General features: G+C 34.7%; 1 protein-coding gene across 2 annotated transcripts; it reads left to right on the top strand.

The window, feature by feature from the left end:
* The first annotated feature begins 5,137 nt into the window (after positions 1–5,137).
* Positions 5,138–20,715, top strand: LOC106667657 (organic solute transporter alpha-like protein). 2 transcript variants are annotated; one of them, XM_014395737.2, is made up of 7 exons: positions 5,138–5,296; positions 12,006–12,145; positions 16,545–16,696; positions 19,528–19,766; positions 19,823–19,919; positions 19,978–20,230; positions 20,298–20,715. In XM_014395737.2, exons 2-7 carry the CDS (start codon positions 12,016–12,018, stop codon positions 20,486–20,488), a joined length of 1,062 nt encoding a protein of 353 aa, XP_014251223.1. In that variant the 5' UTR covers positions 5,138–5,296; positions 12,006–12,015; the 3' UTR covers positions 20,489–20,715. The 2 variants fall into 2 exon arrangements, with proteins under 2 accessions (XP_014251223.1, XP_014251224.1); XM_014395738.2 differs by having other exon boundaries at positions 5,138–5,308.
* Positions 20,716–20,775: the final 60 nt, after the last annotated feature.

The following is a 20,775-nucleotide window of genomic DNA, read 5'->3' as shown; positions in this document are numbered from 1 at the left end:
CACAAGTACACAAACAATCACATACACGAAAAAAGTACACACTAACACTAGACAATCTCATATGCAGAAAATATACGAACTAGCACGCAAGCAAAAAAAAGCAAAATATACAAACACTAGACACAAACAATAACATACACGAAAAATATACATACTAAAACACAAACATATAATTAAAAACTGAGGCAGACAAGCTTNTTTCCCCATGCACAAAAAATATATGCACAAGTACACAAACAAGCAAAAAAAAAAAAAAAAAAAAAATACACCCTAGTAACTATGACATACGCAAAAATTATACACTAGCACGTAAACAATGACACGCAAAATATACAAACACTAGACACAAACAATAACATACACGAAAAATATACATACTAAAACACAAACATATAATTAAAAACTGAGGCAGACAAGCTTCCCATAGACGAAAAATATATGCACAAGCACATAAACAATCACATATGGAAAAAATACACATTAGCATGTAAACAATGACATACGAAAAAAATATATGGCAACTAATCTACATGCAATAATTTACATTTTCTACCATGGACTGTCTTTTTACTTCAGAAGTAAACCTTTCATAATTTTCATTATTAACAGGGTACATTTCGTAATTTCCGCTTTTATTAAACAATCGGAAATGTTTGTTCCCATTAAGTCATTGATCGGCCTCGCCGTCACTAATATTTTTCTTTTATTTTAATAAGGCTTTCGGAGCGCGTTTCTAATTAGAAGACCTACGCTGAATTATCTTCGATGAGCTAACTGATTTTTCCTCTATTCGTCGTTCTTTATCAATTTCGTAGTATACGATAATTTTTATACGCAAATGCTATCTCGTCATTAATAAAATCTAAAATACTTTGAATATAAAAAATATATTTTGCATTGTATAAATTCACTTTTTTCCACATTCTACATTTATTTGTTCAATTTAAACAATGTTTGTAAATCCCAGGCCCTGAAGATGATCTCAATAAAGATCGAAACGTTGGCACGATAAAGAAAATGTTTTTCTGAAACCTACATCGCACTAGACCGCATCTCACGATTTCTGAATAATTAATCAAATCTAATTTAATATTTGTACTCTCAAATCCAAATAACATGTCGAATTTGCTATGGAGTCATATACATGCAGTGCATAGTGGTATTCAGTCGGTTCTCCGGGATTGCACCTTTTTCTTTCAATTCCCTTAATTTTCGAATACTAGCAAATATTCGTTTTGGAAATCTCCGGGATCTGTCTCTATAAAAAGTGTATCAATTAATTTTTGACAAATCCCGACGAATCTCACTCTTTTCGGGCTCGCCCTTCAAAGTTAAGAAGTTTTGAACGTCTCTGGATAAGAGGATTTATTGTTTTTTTAATCTCTACACTTACGTTAAATTTTGCAAGCTTTTTCAACTCCCTTTTTTTCTCTGGATTTTATTATGTTATATTGAGTTTTTAAAACACCTATTTTTTATAACATCTATGTTTATTTATGCTCGTGGCCAAGTACAGAAAATTTATTGACTCTTAAATGTGTTTGATAATGAATTATCTTTTCTTTTTTTTTCGTAACACAACCTTATGGATTATTGTAGGAAAATACCCAAGGGGTCGGGGCTGAAAAGTCGCTTTTCAATCCATTTTAAAAGAAAAATTAATTACAGTTTTAATAAGTGTACTAGGGGCGTCGGTGGCCGCAACGGTTTAGGCGTTGACACGGCGCTCATCACTGTAAGGTAAAGGTCCCGGGTTCGAATCCTTCGGCCCTGCATTCGAATCCGACATATTTACAAATGGCCTTTTTTTCAAAAACACCGGCACCTCGAGGGTTTATATGACCTCTGCTGTTGCGAACCCTCGTAAAATTAAAAAAAAATTACCTGGCCACCCCCTGCGTACCTAAGGGAGTCTCCATACCGACGGACCATGGCCACTAAATTAGTTTTTATGGTTTGCAATTTAAGGGGGTCTTATGGTACTTAATGGCTTCCTTCGGCCTTGTCCTAAAAGGAGAGGCTCAAGAAAGTAAGGAAATATTCTATTATTATTAATTTACCTAATCTAACAGGTCTTCCCCTTGATGGTTTATTTTTTTAATATACATTTTCTAATAAAACAAATAAAATAAAAACAATAAAATATCTTCTTCAGTTTAGTACTTCTAAATTTATATTATTGCTACTATTATATATATTTTTTAAATTTATTTTGTAGTTCATTGCACTACATTTTAAGCCGCTATCTTTTGCGCAAAGTTCCATTTGAGATTAATAAAGTATTTTGCCATGTACTTGCAGTAAATATTGCATACAATTTGTCGTTTATAAACAGATCGATCCAACTTCGTTTTGCTCTCTCCGCAATCTGAGTGCAAAAAAGGACCTTTTGCACATTATTTTAATTGTCCTGTTTATGAGCCACTTCAAATGGCTTTCGTAAATAATGGTACTCATGTGGGTCAATCCATTTTACCTGGTGAAATTCTAGTGGAGGTATTGTATCCAGTGTTAAAAATACGTATAAGGTATATATATATTACACAGGGCGGGCGACCAGGACCCGAGGGGTTAAAAGCCTGAGTAGGCCCGTACCCCATCCCTAGAAGGTCCGGGACCTGGTCGGCTCACGAGTCCTGTATAAACCTATTGGACCTATTCACAAACCCCAGGATTGTGGACCATTTTATCCTGGGGAGTGTTTTGGTTATGTCCTCTCCTTCGAAAGTATTAAATCTTTCCCTAGCATACCTATCGCATTCTGCGAGGTAGTGTCGGGCCGTTTCTTCTTTTGTTTCGCAGAAGCGGCAGAAGGGGTCTGGTAGAGTACCCATTATGAAGAGGTGTCTTCTCAAGGGGCAATGGCCCGTTAGGATACCTATCAGCCTCCTTATTCCCCTCCTAGAGTTAGAGAATAGCCATTTCGATTCTTTAGGTTTGATTTCCTTCAGAAACTCCTTCGATTGCCTGCATCCTGGGGACATATTCCATTCCTTAAGGAATTGTTTCATGCCCCAGCTACCTATACTCTCTTTTGCTGTGCTTAAAGAGTGGGGTAATACCGGTTGTGGTCCGACGAACTCAGTATTTGATCCTTCCTTGGCCAGGCTGTCCGCCTCCTCATTGCCATAGTGCCCCTTATGAGCAGGTATCCATATGAGGGTTACCCTATTCTCATACCTGGTGATAGTCCTATTAATGAGTTCAACGGTTTCCTCTACCAGTCTAGATGTTGATAGTTCTTTTTGTAATGATTTTAGACTGACCTGACTATAAGGTATACAACTACTTTTTTCAGAATATGGAAGTGAGGTCTTTTCTGATAAGCGAATGAGCAATGTGATGTATGAATGAAAATATTGTAATTTACTACTGAAAAATTAAGCAAGGGAAAGTGTTAACTTGCCAAGGTGTAACGCTTGACTCAAAGCTAAATTTTGTCAGATACATAAACAATCGTGTGGGGTGCTCAGGAGAGAGTCTGGAATAACGATACCCAATAAATTATTAATATTTAGGATGTTCCCAGCGCGGAATTTCACTAGCCTTATAAACAATAAGATACAAGCAATTCAAAATAAATTTTTGCGGCTGGCCACCGCCTCTGCAAGAAATTTAAGACTGAGTTGTATGAAAATACAAACATGATATGGATAAAAGAGGAAATACATAACGCGGTCAAAGAATTTTTTATGCGTACGGGGGGACCCCACAAATCCGATTTGCTGGTCCATTGGGGCTTATCCCACGCCAGCTAAATGGAAACACAGGCGAATTTAACTATTTACCGAAACTTTAATCTAGTCTAGTTAGAAAAAGAAACTGCCTGTCATATATTTATTTATTTACTTATTTAAATGTATTTTTAAATATATATTCCTATTTATTTACAAGTTGTTTTTTTTTAATTGGCCTTATGATCTTTGCATATTAGCCATGACGAATCTCTTATATATGTTGTTCAAATTGGAATCACATACACGAAAAAAGTACACACTAACACTANTGGGGGTTATCGGGAAAAAAGGGCCAGAGGCGACGGTGGGAATCGAACCCACGACCGCGGCGTGAGAGTCTATCATGCTAACCACTCGGCTACCGCGGTCCCATTTACAAGTTAAATCCTTCTGTTTTGTGGTTTTTTGCAAACAAATTTTCCACTTTTTGTATTTATGTAAATCGTATTGCAGTAGGAAGTTAGGAGTGCTACGTCACTTTCCCTACTATCTATTGTTATATGTATTGTATTGAAATCATGTAAATAAACATTAGTTCATTCATCTTAAGAATGCAAGTAATAGTGGCGTCGGTAGCCGCAACGGTTTAAGCGTTGACACGGCGCTCATCACTGTAAGGTAAAGGTCCCGGGTTCGAATCCTTCGGCCCTGCATTCGAACCCGACATATTTACAAATGGGCTTTTTTCAAAAACACCGGCACCCCGAGGGCTGATATAACCTCTTCTGTTGCAAACCCTCGTAAAAAAAAAAAAAAAATAATAATGTATGTAATAATAAATATATTTATGTATAAAAATATGTATATATTTATATGTAAAAATATATTTCACTACAGTTAACGTCAACCTTTATAAATTCTAGGGCTTGGTTTGTAAAAGTTTCTGTGACCTTATTGTTATTCTTAGAGGACGCTCGTCTCGAAATAAAGTATTTCTCTTTCTCTCAAAACGTGTAAGAACATAAATTAATGAATTTGTAAAAGAGTAATTTGCTCATTGATTGACATGTTTCACTTAAAATTTTTTATTCTCCTCGGATCTGAGAAAAATATCAATAAAAAAACTTTAAATATTAAAAACATTTTAGGACCTGTGATGTACCCCTGAAGCCCTCTCGAAAATGTAAAGTAGGACATGGAAGAGTTAATATTTTACTTATAATATTTTATTTAAATATTATCATAGTGAAATAATAAAGTTTAAGAGGGGAAAGTAATATGTTTGTACCTTTGGGCGTTTAATCTAATTAAGTGCCTTCTGTCACTAAACTGATAAATTGCAATGTTGTCAAAGTGTCCTATTTGGATTACTAAACTTCGTTAAAATCCATGTCATCCATCGTCGGATGACATGTTGAAAAGAGATATAAAGGTGGTAACCGGTAACGTGGGGGGCGACGGCTGCAGTTTTGACGTAACTCCCTGCTAACGCGAAGCGTTCAGTTCCAGTCCTCTCTCGAACTTCGGTGAAGTAACAGAAAGCAGGAGGTCAGCCGACTCTGAGTGAAAGTGGCCGTTTCTACACGACTCATGTTCCAATAATTCCCAGTCAAAATAAGGTACTCGCTCAGGTACACCCATCCATGCCTTTGGCCCTTTTGAATATGAATGTGATTAATTTTCTAAACATTTCAATCTCTTGAGGGCTCCTGCGCCCTGGGTAGTCCTTAGGGTCAAAAATAAATTACATTTTTTCTTTTTAAAATATCCTAACCTAAGGTCTACGCCTTTGGCCCTTTTGAAAATGAATGTGATTAATTTTCTAGACATTTCAATCTCTTGAGAACTTCTTGCTTCCTGGGTAGTCCTTAGGCTCAAAAATAAATTCCATTTTTAAGTCTAAAATATCTTAAGCTATTTCAATATAATTATATTTAAACATTAAAATTAATATTAAAAAAAAATCAATTATACTTTCACCATACGATCCATTGTATTCACTTCTTTCTGCTAAAGTTATTCACAATTTAATCAACAAATGCTATTATTGCAAAATCAGCTTTCCCCTCAGTAATTAAATTTACAATTTAATTAGCTATTTACGGGAGTTAGTTGACAAGAAAGCGAAGTAAAATACTAAAAAATCCAGACGGATGTTCTACTTATAAGAAAATGTACAAATAGTTTATCATATACAAATGTGTCGAATCCAATATAAAAACACATCTTAAATTTTTTGAAGACAAAATTTTCCTTTTTGTTTTAAGAAACAAATATCCATAGAAAATACAAAAAAATTATCAACAGTTTCTTTTCAAAATTTACGCTAGAGTGGGTTTAAAAATTATTTCCGCCCAAAGTGAAACTATAAAAGTGCTAATCGTCCAGCATTTAATAATAAAAAAAATAAGACAATTAAGAGGATTGTTCCAAGTTACGCGGATGCCTTCAGATTCCTGAAGAAACCGAAGAACTAATTTTAAAAAACGAAAATCATTCTGACGCAATTCAAATTGCTGAGTCAAATTTTAAAATTGAACCTAGCTTGAAAATCAATCACACGGTTAAAGATCAATTGTCAAGGTGAGAATTTATATAAAAACCAATACATAAAGTAAGACGAACATGAAGAAGATATAAATTTATTAAAACGTAAAATTGTTGATGGGGTGCACAAGGGCTTTTTTCCGATATAAAGTAAAAACGGAATTTTGGAGGGAGTAGTTGAACAATATTAGTTAAAATTGACAATGCCATCAAGTTACGGTGCTGAGTACACAGGCAAAAGACATTTTCTAAATTAGCACAAATGTTTTCACTTGAATGCCCAGTTGCGTGATGGCATGCTTAAAAAGAAATAGGATTATTTACCGAAAGTTCCGAGCCACTTTGGATATGAATAATTAATAAATTTTTATTACAACGTTATCAAAACTGTCGTTTTTTCCTCGCCTCGGTGGTTTTTTAAACAAAGAGTTACTAATCGAATAACAGACGGCTACTAGATATCGACACGTCTTAAGAAGACTGAATTAAAAAAAAAAAAATTAAAAGACGGGCACAATTTTTAAAATTTTTAAATTCATAATTCATCGTCATTTCTGAGAAAATTACATTTGTCTGTTTTCTAACTTTTACAACGTTTACCATAGTTTTGTAATTATGCAATTTTTTATTTAAACGTCGTTTCTTAATCGCTGAGAAGAATTTTAAAAAAGAAAGGAATATTATGTATAATTTAAACTATAAAATCAACATATTAGGTTTAACCACTGTACTTTATCACGCTCCGCCTGTGTCTTATTAAAGAAAAAGAAGAAATGCAGTACTCTCTAAGTAATCCGAACTAATTACTACAGGGGAGTATTTCAGGGGGAAGGATTCACTGAACAAAAGAAATTCTCGAAGTTTAAGCTGGTCTCGGTCTTTCGCATGACCCCTCTCACTCACAATAACACTCAGTCACTCACTCTCTCTTGCTCTCACTCTTTTATTCACACTCACTCGTTGACTCACTCTCTTTCTCGCATTCACTCTCTCTTTTTCTCGCTCCCTCCCTGTCACTAACTTGTTCTCACTCTCTCTCACTCATCCACTTACTCTGTCTCTCTCTCTCTCTCTCTCTCTCTTACTTCACTCGCTCACTATACCTCTCACTAACTTGCTCTCACTCTCTCTCACTCATTCAGTCACTTTATGTTTCTCTCTCTCTCTTTCTTTCTCTCGTTCTCTCCCTCTCTCTAACTTCACTCGCTCACTCTACCTCTGACTAACTTGCTCTCACTCGTTGACTCACTCTCTTTCTTTCTCGCATTCACTCTCTCTTTTTCTCGCTCCCTCCCCCTCACTAACTTGCTCTCACTCTCTCTCACTCATCCAGTCACTTTCTGTTTCTCTCTCTCTCTTTCTTTCTCTCGTTTTCTCTCTCTCTAACTTCACTCGCTCACTCTACCTCTCACTAATTTGCTCTCACTCTCTCTCACTCATCCAATCACTCTCTTTCTTTTACTTTTCTCTCTCTCACTCTTTCATTCACTCTCACTCATTGACTCACTCTCTTTCTTTCTCTCATTCATTCTCTCTTTTTCTTGCTCCCTTCCTTTCACTCACACACTCTTTTTATCTTAGTTCACTCAATCACTCTACCTGTCACTAACTTGTTCTCACTCTCTCTCACTCATCCACTCACTCTATTTCTCTCTCTCTCTCTCTCTCTCTCTCTCTCTCTCTCTATTTCTTACTTCACTCGCTCATTCTACCTCTCATTAACTTGCTCTCATTCTCTCACTCAACCTCTCTCTTTCTCTCATTCACTCTCTCTCTCGCTCCCTCCCTCTTACTCACTCTCTCTTTCTCTCATTCACTCTCTCTCGCTCCCTCTCTCTCACTCACGCATTCTCTCTCTCTCTCTCTCTCTCTCTCTCTTCTCTCTCTCTCTCTCTCTCTCACCCAGAGAGAGCATCGAATGCAAAAATTGGAAGGTTGCCTATATTCCCACTGTTGTTTAAGAAACTAAATTAACGAAATCAACTGACAAAATCACCATACAGCGAGAACAACGCAATCTTGGCTGCTGTAAAATCGATCCGAGTCGTTGAACTATGCAGTGAGCTGAAAGGAGTAAAACTTCAAAAGAAAATATGAATAGACGCCTTGAAAAGAGATCTATTAGCCTTTAAAAATTTCCTTATAAAACTAATCCAATAATCGATTATGATTTATTTTAATGTAACTTTTTTGGTTGTTCAATCTGGCGTCAAATTTTAGCTGTATATCAACTATCTAAGCTGATATTTTTTGCCTGTAAACACAAAAATGTTTATTAAAATTATAATATATTGAACCATTAACAACCAAGATTCTAGAATTTATTCCTTTTTTTTTGGGGGGGGGGTCTAGTTGGTTCATTTACTAATGTTTATGATTTTTTTAAAAACTTTTTTGAAAGAGTGAGCGAAAACTGTTGGAAAATGAATGAACGAGATATTATCTAATTTCTTCTAGAACTGTACGTTTCCTTTTTCCCAATATCCTTGACTTTTAAACCTTTCTGAAGGAACTAATGAATTTTTCCGACCGTGACGATTTTTTCATCCCCTTAATGGCGTTGGTTGGGGTTTACCACGGGTTATGCAAGTCTTTTAATACCGTCGGTCAACAAAAGGGATTCTGGAAGGAATCGCGGATTAGCGGATTTTGCCATTTTATCCAACCCCAGGGGTGGTGGTGGGAGGGGGTTGGAAACATGGATCAATTGTGATCATCCCCATGAGTTGAGCATATTTGTCGTGTTGCATCAGTTACTCACAGACCAACCACGAATATCAAGCCAAATATAACTAAGTTCAAAGTTTATTACAATTAAAAGAAAAATGGCTGACACTAAGGGCACAATTTTGTAGAAAGTCCTATCTTCTTTAAAAAACGTTCAACAAAAGTAAATAACGGTAGTTATAAACTGAAAGTATGTATGAAGGCTTTTATGCTTTTAAAACCATGAAATTCTTCCTTTGTCCAACCTGAAGGTTGACGTTGTATGGCCGAGCGACCCGTATGTTGTCTGCGACCTGTTTTGAAACTTCGTCTACAAAGGACTTTCCCGCTGTTTAATTCAACAAATTATTAGGTCAAAATTAGCTCTCCCATGAAAGGAATGCAGAATGTATAAGGATGCGCCCTCCAAGATTTAATGTATCTTACATAGATCATTATTGATTAAAATTGTATTCTTAAAAACAAATTCTCGTATTAATACATAATTAGTAAGCGTGACGGGTCTTCTCTGCAGATCCTTTGTTCGTAGATCGGCCATGAGACGGCAAAGCCCTGTCATAAGACCTGCCGAATCTGCATCTTTTCCCGATCATATTATGTATTCTGAAATGTCTGTCTTTTCAAATTCTCCAAGGAGAATTTTAGATTGCAAGGTTTGCACAGTGGGTGAAACTGAAACAAGATACCTTGGTATGCGTTGACTGTGAGAGCTTTGGTAGAGTAGATCAAGTCAGTGATTCTTAACCAAAAATCATCGATTTTTATAATTCTGTTGCATTCCTTTTTCATATAATGCGACCTGTATATTAGATTATTTGCAAGGATCAGTTATTTTTGAATTTTTTTTTTCCTAGAACCTAGCGGAGTGTGACCCGGTTTTACATTGAACTTTAGAACTGTATTCCAAAGGACGAACGAAAAAACGATCGACTAGAACTACTAGAAACATTAGAGTGCCTGAGAACCTTTGAAAATAATAGAAGAGGCTACAGACTCATCTACCATATCATAATATACAATGGTAATATGATTGGCATTGTCTCATGTTGGTGAACCTACACTTACTGGCTCAGGTCGAGACAAGGCTTAGTTTTGAGATATCGAAGTTTCCCTGTCGTACCGCATCCTGTCACACCTTGTACTAAAATAAGTATACAGTAAACTGCTCATGACTAATTTGTTGTATCGTACTTAGAAGAATCGACACCTGATGACCCAGGACGAGAACGATAGAAGAGCTTTCGTAACATCGAGGATTACCTACCTTGCACTAAAAGAAGTACATTTTAATTTGTTCATGATTGATATGATTTGCTGTAGCACAGTTTGATTGACCGATACCTGATGTTTCAGAGAGACGTTTGTAAGGCTTTGTTTTGATATATCCCAGTGATCGTTGGTCCACACGTGCCACACTTTAGGCTAAAATATGTTCTATATAAAACTGCTCATGATTGATATGATTAGCTTTAGCGCAGTTTTATGAACATACAATGAAGCCTCAGATCGAAATCTTCCGCGGCTCTGTTTGGTAACATCGAAGCTGCCTCAGATTAAAACACCTTGTACTAAAAGAAGTGAGTTTTAAACTGCCCATGATTGTTATGAGTGTCTGGAGCACAATTCCTGATAGGTCAATACCTGATATCTCAAGCCGAGCTTTTAGTTTTGATATATCGAAGTTGACTTGTTTTCCGCATGCTGCCACACTTTCCAAATAAAATAAGTATGCTGTAAACTGCTCATCAATGATATAATTGGTATGATTAGCAGTAGGGCAGTTTGATGAACCGGCACCTCGGTATGGGCCAGGTCACCTCACAACTAAGTGCAGCAAACTGTCATGTGAATTCACGGTAAACTCGCAATGATGATGATGTTGGATACTAGGAAGCGGGGAAAGCTCGCTAACTTCCTATGGTAAATAATTGCTATGATAGGCATGATTGGCAATGCCTCACGCTGATGGATTTAATGGCTCTGGTAGAGACAATATAAGGCTGTGTTTAGTAATATCGAGGATGTAAAAGACGCACATTGTTAACTGTCATTGGCATGACTAAATGAAGAAATAACCTGAGGCTCTGTTTTCAAATATCGAGGCTCTCTCAGTTCACCTCAACTTGTACTCAAAGAAATTGATAGACCTATACCCCATTGCCCAATTTGTCTATATTCGATGGCTCTGAAGATTTCAAATCTTCGAGCTAGTAATGGTCATATACAATGATCCTTGGACTAGACACTCATGGCTTGAACCTTCTTCAAGGTTCACCTTTTCTTGACGGTTTTCTCTATTTCCACTCTCTTACTGCTACTAGGCGGGTAGTTTTGTTCAGGAAGATTTGTTTAAACTTGAATTTCTTTCTCGTATGGTTAGGAGTCGTGAATATCCCCAGAGCTTCTTTTTGTAGGGAGAGAGGGAGAGGGAGAGGGAGAGGATGAAAGGGAGGGAGAGAGGGAGGGAGGGAGAGGGAGAGAGGGAGAGAGAGGGAGAGAGGGAGGGAGAGAGAGAGAGAGAGAGAGAGAGAGAGAGAGAGAGAGAGAGAGAGAGAGAAGGAAGAAAAGTAGAAAAGGGAGTGAGATTTTCTCGAGGTCTGGAGGGTAACAACCTGCACTTTGGTGGATCGATGTCATCGCTCTTGTGATTCGCAAGTGAGTTATTTTTGTGCCTGGTTTAATCATGTACAAATTGCAGTTTTTAACAGTAAAATAATAGAACTTGAGGTTTTATTTTATTTCTTCTTTAATTTTTTCGAAGTTTGGGTATTGACACCATGACAATGAAAACGCTTTTCATCCATGACCTCGTGAATTATAAAGTAAAGAAATTCGACTTTTTTTTAATCTTTCTATTGACTTTTAAAGGTAAGACTAAAATGAAACAAAGACAACCCCATTAGATGGAACTTTAATCACATTCGTTTTTTTCTCCCTCTCTTATCTTTTAATTCATTTACAAAAGAGTCAAGGTTAAAGATAGCGGTCGAATAGAACGTAAAGTTGGGCTAATTTTATTAAACTGTTGATTAATCAATTTTTTTGGTGTTACAGGACGGGTAATATGGAATACAACGTGACCAGCCCGAACCACGGAGAAGACGGCCCAGTTCTTCAGTTCGAAACTTCAATAGAAACGAACGTAACAAATTGCAATCCTTTGTACATTCCTTCTATCGACGAATACTTCACGGGTAAGGATAAGACGTTCGTCCTTCGGTTTCGAAAAAAACTGACGGATGTGGGTCACCTAAGTTCTTGAACTGTTCTTCGACAAGGCTGGTTCAAATTGTACAAAAAATACACAAGAAATCCATGGACTCGTTTTTGGATAAGATGGTTTTAAGACTTTCTGTAAATAATTAAAAAATATTATTTTATTTCAGTTTATTTTGTATATTTTCGAGCTTGTTTCACTTTTGATTCTTAACTTGCAAGTTTTTTACTATCATCGATCGAATTTTAAAGATTTGAGTTTGTTTTTTCAATGATCCAAAAGGACAATAATTATATTATAAAGTTTATTATTTGTCAATTTTTTTTTCTAATTTAACAAGAAATCTATAGTTTATAAGCCATATTCACCCTAAAGCAACTCAAATAAACTTAAAACATTAAGATACAAATATAAATTTGACAATATTTCATACATTTCATTCATTTTACATCAAAAGAGTAAAAATATTGCAAACTTTCAAAAATTAATACAAACATTACAACAAACACAAACTGTTGAGCAGGGAAAAACTATAGTTTAAATCGTCAGTGTTTCGAGGACTTAAAGACGAATATTTCGGAGTATTTTTCTGACAAATATGGACGAAATGAACGTCCTACATTTAAATGTGGCTCCTATGGTCAACGTTGTTAATTTTTTTTCTAGCTTTGATAGTCAACGATCTAGCCAAATTTTAAAATGCGAGGGTTGTTGGGATGTTGCAAGTAGGAAATCGTACATGCAACGAATATCGCAACCGATTACCCCCCCCCTCAATGGTGTGTTTCGAAACGTGGAAAGAAATTACATTTGGATATTATAATGACCCCCTCTGGAAAAAAAGTTTTGGTTTTGTTGCGAAATTTGATTATTTAAGTTCTTCTTATAAATACAATTTCAACTGTTGATTGTTAGACAAACAGGGGACATTTATACGACTTTCACTCGAGCGAATCATTGTTTTTCCATTATAGCCTATAATGATTCAATAAACTTTTAACTTCGAGCTTCGAACTTTCGAACGAAATTGAATGAGTTCCAATTTTACAATTAGCCTTGCAACAGTACAACGACTCTTCATTGTGCAACACCAGACGATTTTTTTCGTTTTCCAATCGATTATCAATTTATTATCACAACTTGGCGATTTTCCCCCTGAATTATTAATTTCAAAAAATTAAATATATAGACAATATATAACTTTATAAATGAAAAAAAGGAGATCCAGTTGAGGTCTCAATTCATCTGGACATCTTTTTTTCTTTCATCGTAAATGTGGGCCAATCATCCTACTACCATTATTAATAATTTGGAGCTGGATAATAATAGAAAATTGATGAAAATCGTCTGATTAACATACTCCATTCTGTCACATAATTTTATTATATTATTTTATAGTCCAGACTATACTAAACAGACAGAACCACCATAAATTAACTGCTTCATTAGTCATTGTTCAAAAATTATAATCATGTTCAGAATGATTCAAAGCAAAAATAAATAAAAACTCTAACTAATTATTCAGAAATCGTGAGATGCGCTCTGGTTGTAGGTTTCAGACATTCTTTCCCTGAAGATGATCTCAATAAAGATCGAAACGTTGGCACGATAAAGAAAATGTTTTTCTGTAACCTACATCACACCGGACCGCATCTCAGGATTTCTGAATAATTATCGATTAACGGTCACTAATGACCACACAAAAAACTCTAACGTGAAAAACTTTTGTAATTTGAGTGTTTTTGTTTGTGTCTATGTACGTGTTTTTTTGCGAATCTACGTCTGAGTCGCATTAGTGTTCGTTTGTTGCACATTAGGTGTGTGTGTGTGTGTGTTCCGTATGTGTTTGTTTTATGAAAGTTAGTTTTTGTAACGTTTATGGGTGTGAGTATTTGTTGTGTACCAGGTGTGAGTACCATGCGTATTTGTTGTGTATTTGCGTGTGAGTTTCGCATATAATTAAGTAGCAATTCCTCTCATACAGGGAAAATTCCAAGGGCAATGGCAGGATTCGAACTCAGAACGGCTAGCGCGGTAAATTCGAGTCGGGTGCCCCTCTCATAACAGGTGTGCGTGCTTATTGTTATGTAAATATGTGTGCGTTTCGAATAATTTAAATCGACTTTTTTTTATTAACGATTGTCACATTGGTCAGGGTGCTTAGTATTTGAAAAAATAAAACAATACACAGAAAAAGGTGTAACTTCGTCAAGAAAGCCAATGGGATGTCTGATGAAGCATTCTAATTAAATAATTCATTTTTAATTAAATTTTATAGTGCGTAAAAATCGTATGTTGGTACAATATATTAATATGAGTTTGTTTTTACGTGTGCGGAGGTATAATTACATAATAGTTAAGCAAATATATATATGCTTATAAATACTAAGATTTTAACATTTTTTAACTTAAAAATCTATATTTGTCGTAACTGTAATATTCACAGATTGTCATGATAATTTTATCAATATATCACAATTCGATCTGAAAATGATCCAGGCTTGTTTTGTACAGGATTTAGAGGGGGTAAATCAATTGATTGACTTGAATGATTGTTCTTTTATATTCATTTTTATGTGGAGCATTTTGATATTTTATGTTTCGATTGCCATATGGTTAGCAAGGTTTCTAAACGTAAAAGCATCTTTCGTCAGTGTCCCTGAAGAAATTGTAAAGTGACAACGGACCCAGTTACCATTCAGCAAGACTTCACAATTTGACGCGATTCAACATTTCAGTAGAGTGTGTCAATCCTGTTGGACTCTACCAGTTGCCATCAGCATCTACTGGAAACGCAAAGAACGGATCCAAGTTTCAGACTTTCTCCAACATAACACCCATGATGTAACCGTTTCCTTCTTCCGTTTGCGTGCCCCTTTCATTAATTAATTCCAAAGGTTTCAAACCCAAAACCGACAACCTTTGTATCAGGGTCATTTCCAATATAGCGTGATGATAATAAAAAGAAGCAGAAGACAAATGGAATAGTGCGTCAACCAGTGGCCTAATGAATAATGGTTCAAAATGGACAGAATATAATATAAAAAGACGGTTTTTTAATAATTAAAATCATTTCAGTGCTTTGCTTTTATCTTGCTGAAAATATAAATTAACATCTATTAACATACTCTTTTTAACCTGAACTACATATTATCTGAATGCTATGAAAACCCCATATCTTACAAAAAGAATAACACTAGTGTTTATAAATTCACTTTTAAAAAATTGGTTAAATTACATGGACAAAAATTAAAATTAAACATAATGTGTCCAGTTGCAGAACAGGATTTTTTATCAGATTAAAAAATAATGGTCCAAATAACCCAAATATAATTGTACGCTGTGGACCATTTAGAATAGATAGAATTTGTCCTTTTGACCCTTTATTTTTTAATCGATACTTTACAACAACTATGTTTAGGTAGTTCATTTTTTAGTTTTTGCCATCCTTGAAAATTTCTTGAATTCTTAATTTTCTTCTATTTAAGTACCTACTTCGCCTACCTTGACTAGTTTTTTTTCTCACTTTTTAGCCTTATAATCTTCGTCAAATATGTATTGGCTTAAATTTACTGCGGTAAGGTTTCTGATAATCACACAGATGACCCAAAAAGAACAGTTTTTAATTAATTATTATCGATTATTTTAGCGAGTTTTTTAAAACTATTTTTGTGCAACAAAGGACGACATTGCAAGGCAAAAGTTCTTTGGTAAATGACAGAGCAATAAATCATATTTTATAATAAAGCGTATTTCTTAAATAAAATATTTCGCATTGGGGTTTTTTTTTCTCTAAAGAATTCAACAAATACTTAATTTTTAAAGTTTTCTTCATCAGGGTGTGTAAACTGATGTAACTGACGAGAAAACCGCCGATGATTGCTGAAGCAACAGCGCAGCTTCACCATCCAAAACTCTCAGACATTAAATTCTTTTTACATGAACTTTTGTACTATAATTTGACGTGTTAAAAAAATAGGTTTGTTTAAACAATAGAAAATCTTGTCAAATTAGTTTTCGCCCTTCTATAAAATTGTGCTTTTTTTCGTGTCCGTTTGTTTGTTGAGTTACGTATGTATGTAATTGTTTTTCTTTGGTATAGATGGTATATTGTGTGTGTTATCGCTTATGTGCTTTTTGTTGAGTCTGTGTTGGACTTGCGTGTAGGCATTTAGAAAAATGTGTTTGTTTAAACAATAAATTTTATACATTTTAATCCGTGAATCACTATTCTCGTAGCCAAACGCTTTTCCATCTCGGTTCAATGGATATCCAGTGAAACACGGGTCACTTGTAAACAATAAAACAACAAACAGATCAACAACTCAAAATTTAAAATGACTCGATTATTATTATTTATAAATATTGTGTTTTAGCATTCAACGAGCTCGGCCTGGCTTTATTCACCCTAGGAGGAATAGCCTTACTTATAGTTTTATCGTTGTACTTAGATACAGTAAAGCACATAATTGAGAAAGCACCAACGGGCACCAAGACCCATTCGGTCTTCATCATGAGTGTTTATCCTGTAAGTATTTAACAATTATTGTTAATATGTGTCAATATTCTTTTTTGTGATGTCACAGGATCAAATTTAATAAACGAAAACAGCTACCTTTTTTAAAAAGACAATGGAACCGACTTTCTTCTTGAGAAGACTGTGACGGCCGATACTCTTTATTGATTGAAATTGACAAAACGGTCACTTATTTTGAAAAAAAAGAGAAAAAAAAAAGAAGTGTTTTTTGATATTTTCTAATGGTACACACGGAATCTGACTATGGTCCGGTCAAGAAATCCCACCTGTCAAGGACTCCTGGGTTATTGCACGTGTTGAAACCCAATGAAAGTCCCAATTCCGATTTGATCAGGCGGGTTTTCGTTTGGTCATTCTTAATCAAAATTTCTATAAAAAAATAATAATAACACAAATAAAATAACACAAATATAAATTAACAAGAGATGTTAAAAGTGAATCTATCCCCTTTTTAAAATATCCAATATACATATATAAAAAGATATGATTTTCAAAGTATGTCAAGACATGACTTAAATGCAGATGAAAAACCCTAGAAAAAAAAAAGATATCAATCATTGCTATTCTTCACACAAAAATTTAATTTTGGAAATACTCCAAGCCTCTTGACTAATTAGGGCAATGAGCAAAAAAAACGCTAATAATTTATCACATAATACGTTAATAATATTATCAACGGCCTTGATAGGATAAAAATAAGAATAAAAATAACGATACGAAATATTTAAATCTAAATAAATATAATTTTGACAATAGCAGTCCAATTAAAAAAACCACAGGTGGATTTTTTTATTTATGTTTTATAACAATTCTACTTGGATTAAAACTGGAGTATTTAATCATCTGAAAAGGATTTATTGTGTTTATTAATATTTTTAAAAAGTCAACAAAAGGAACAGGGGCAACAACCGAATTATATCCTTTGAGCCACGAATACCTGTCGCTTTCCTGGATAAACTTTGAGATTTATACCTGAATGAAAAACAAATCGATTTATATCCTACTGAAGTTAAAAATCAACAAATAATTTTTTATAGAGATTTGATTCTGCAGGTCGTATGACAAATTTTTCGAGCAGAAGACTGTCACCAATTTCAAAACAAGATTAGGCTAATAAACGTTTTTCTTTTCCTCCTTACATACTAAAAGGATTTTCCTATGAAATTTAGGGGACGTAAAAAATAATAAACTTATAACAAAGCAAAACAAGCTGCAACAAAAAGAATGAGCATCTATGACAATATTAAGCTTAAAGAGTGCAGCATAATTTTATTATCCTAATTGGATATTAACTATTTTAGTAAATTAAGATTATTTAATGTGTATAGCTAAAATTTTTGGTAGATTTACATCACAATGTAGCTATGATATGAGTAGAAATCTGTAGATTTTAGAGTTAAACAACTTGTTAAACAATTTTCTCCCTGATTCTAACATTAATTCATCCATAATTGTAATGGTATTATTTTTTTCCTGTTATAAATCTTGAAACATTTTCCAGTGGAGAATGTTGCTCCAGTGTAGAGTGTCATGTTTTCCTTTTTCTCTTGGGAAAATGTTACACAAGCCATGTTAATTAATTATTTCTTCAGGTGGACATTGAGTCTATGGTTGGATTAAAAGCTTCCTACTTTCTCTTTTAACCCCTTTGAGGGTTTGGCGGTAGGGTTTAGCCAAAATAAAAGGGCTGCAAAAGGGTTTCAGTCTGTAAGAAAGCTTTTTACATGCAAGAATATGGGATCTTATGGTATTTTAATTTAACTAATGATATCTGCTTGGCTGTCAAGAATTTTTAGCAACTAGATTAGATTATAGTATGAGCTGGCCTCTTTATATCCTGTGTACCACGACTCTTTTTGGCCTATTGTGCATCTCCATTGTTATTTAGAGCTCCTCATTAAGCTTAACGCTTTTGACCAGATCCCAAAGCTTTTTCAAGCAGTCTTGTGTCTATCCTTTAGACCAGGGCTTTTCCTTTCCCAGAAGTAGGAATCTGAGCCTTCATAAGCCTTCGCACTGACAGAGGACTTGTTCCTCTGTCTCTTCTTCCTGACAATATCTCTAGACTTGTTTCTGTCACTCTAAGTCTATGTATATGCGTCCAGAATTTTCAGCATCCAGTTAGCAGTCCATCTATTATTCTAGTCTTAGCTGATCCTAGTTTTTGTAGTTCTGCCATTCTGCAATGGTCCTTTAATGAATTTTTTTGTATGCCTCTGTCTTGGCTACATTCCCATTACCGAAGGACTTATTTTTAATCCATTTCATGGATTCACGTTTTTGGCAGTTTGATATGTCACAAAAGGGTTTGGGGCCATAGGTGTCCTCATGAAACTTTTCTAGGTCTGTTTGTTGCCCTTCTGCCCTTTGTGCCCTGGTACAAGGGTAATTTTGTTGTTTTCTTCAATGTCTGACAGGCTTTGTTTCAAATACTGCCAACATATTGTTTCCCCATTCTTATTAACTTTTAACAGATCGTTTTTGATCAAACATACAGAATGTGATAATAATAATATCTTGTTATGATTGTATTTTATTTTATTGACAATTAAAATCATTAATGCATTCATATGTTAATGACTTTCTCATGGATTGGGTAACGTTAGCTTTTCAAATTAGACTACTCTTGCATAATACAAGTTTCACTTCAAGAATAAAACATTAATACAATTGTTCGATGATATAATAAGAAAATACCAATGATGCAGCTATTAAAATATTTATTTTTATGTGTTAATATGTTTAGACGAATAAAAATGAATATACTGGTTTATTTACATACATACTTTAATTCTTCTTAATATCGTTACTGACAATTTCAGGTAGTCGCAATAGCCACATATTGTGCCACGATAGTTCCTAGAGCTCAGCTGCTCGCAGAAGCAGTGACCCAGGGCATGTTTATGGCATGCCTTTACCAACTGTTTTGCCTGGTGGTTGCTTATTGCGGCGGAGAGGCGGAAATGATCAAGAAAATACACCCTGGGACATTGAACATGCAAGTCACTCCATGCTGTTGCTGGCCTTGCTGTTCCATTCTGCCTCATGTCGAACTGAAGAAGTAAAACATTCTACTTCTAATCCCTACTTTAAGTTCTGACTGATACATTTTTGCAGAAAGCACGTAAGAGCTCTGCGGATGCTAGTTTTACAATTGCCTGTCGTACAAGGATTGATTTATATGATTTTGCTCGTCATGTGGGCAGAAGAACAAGTAAGAATATTCGTATTATACAATCGTCCTTTATCATAATGTATATATATTTTTTTAGAGCCTATATCAAGTGAATTACAATTATTTCCAACCTCTTGTTGTAATGTCAATTCTCTTTGGAATCTGGGGAATGGTGATGACAATGAAAGTGACTCTTACATGCTTAAAAGATTATCATATTCAAGGGAAATTCTTTGTACTTCAGCTGGTTCTTCTTTTTGCCAAATTTCAAGGATTTATTGCTAAAATTGTCGCAACGAGTGACCTCTTCCCATGTAGATATCCAATAACATCATCTGTTTATGCAAATCGTAAGTCATGTTTTTTAAAATATTTTAATGTCGGTATTTTGAATTTTTAAAAATTGGTTGATTTCAGTGATTTACAACTCTCTTATCATCTGGGAAATCGTACTGTTGTGCACCATAGCCAGATTGCTGTACAAAAAATCAATTCCAATTGAATCGTACCCGATAGACGACAATTCAAATTTCTCAAACCAAATTAAATCTAAGGATGACAAAGTGCCAAAAGAAGTCATCAGTGATAGAAATGTTCCAGTTGTTTGATTCGACTGCCTGAAAATTCACCAGGTGCAATTGTAAACTGCAAACGGATTAAGCACAATGCTGATTATTTGTTCAAATAACTGTGATAATTGATTTTAAACATGCTTTAAAATATTAAGAGCTTAATATAGTCCCAATATATTCAATTGTGTATTTATATTTTACATCTGTGTTTCATGTTCTTCAGTTCAACTACTTGTTAGCACATTTTGTATTTAATTTGTTATAAATAAACACAATATTTTATTTTTACTTTCATGAAAAAGCTTTCTTTAAATTAATCCTTT

This window comes from Cimex lectularius, unplaced genomic scaffold, assembly GCF_000648675.2.
Source record: "Cimex lectularius strain Harlan isolate CLEC.00 unplaced genomic scaffold, Clec_2.1 scaffold74, whole genome shotgun sequence".
NCBI classification, from domain to species: domain Eukaryota; kingdom Metazoa; phylum Arthropoda; class Insecta; order Hemiptera; family Cimicidae; genus Cimex; species Cimex lectularius.
Note: the sequence above shows the minus strand (reverse complement) of the source record. Positions and strands in the feature narration are given on the sequence as shown.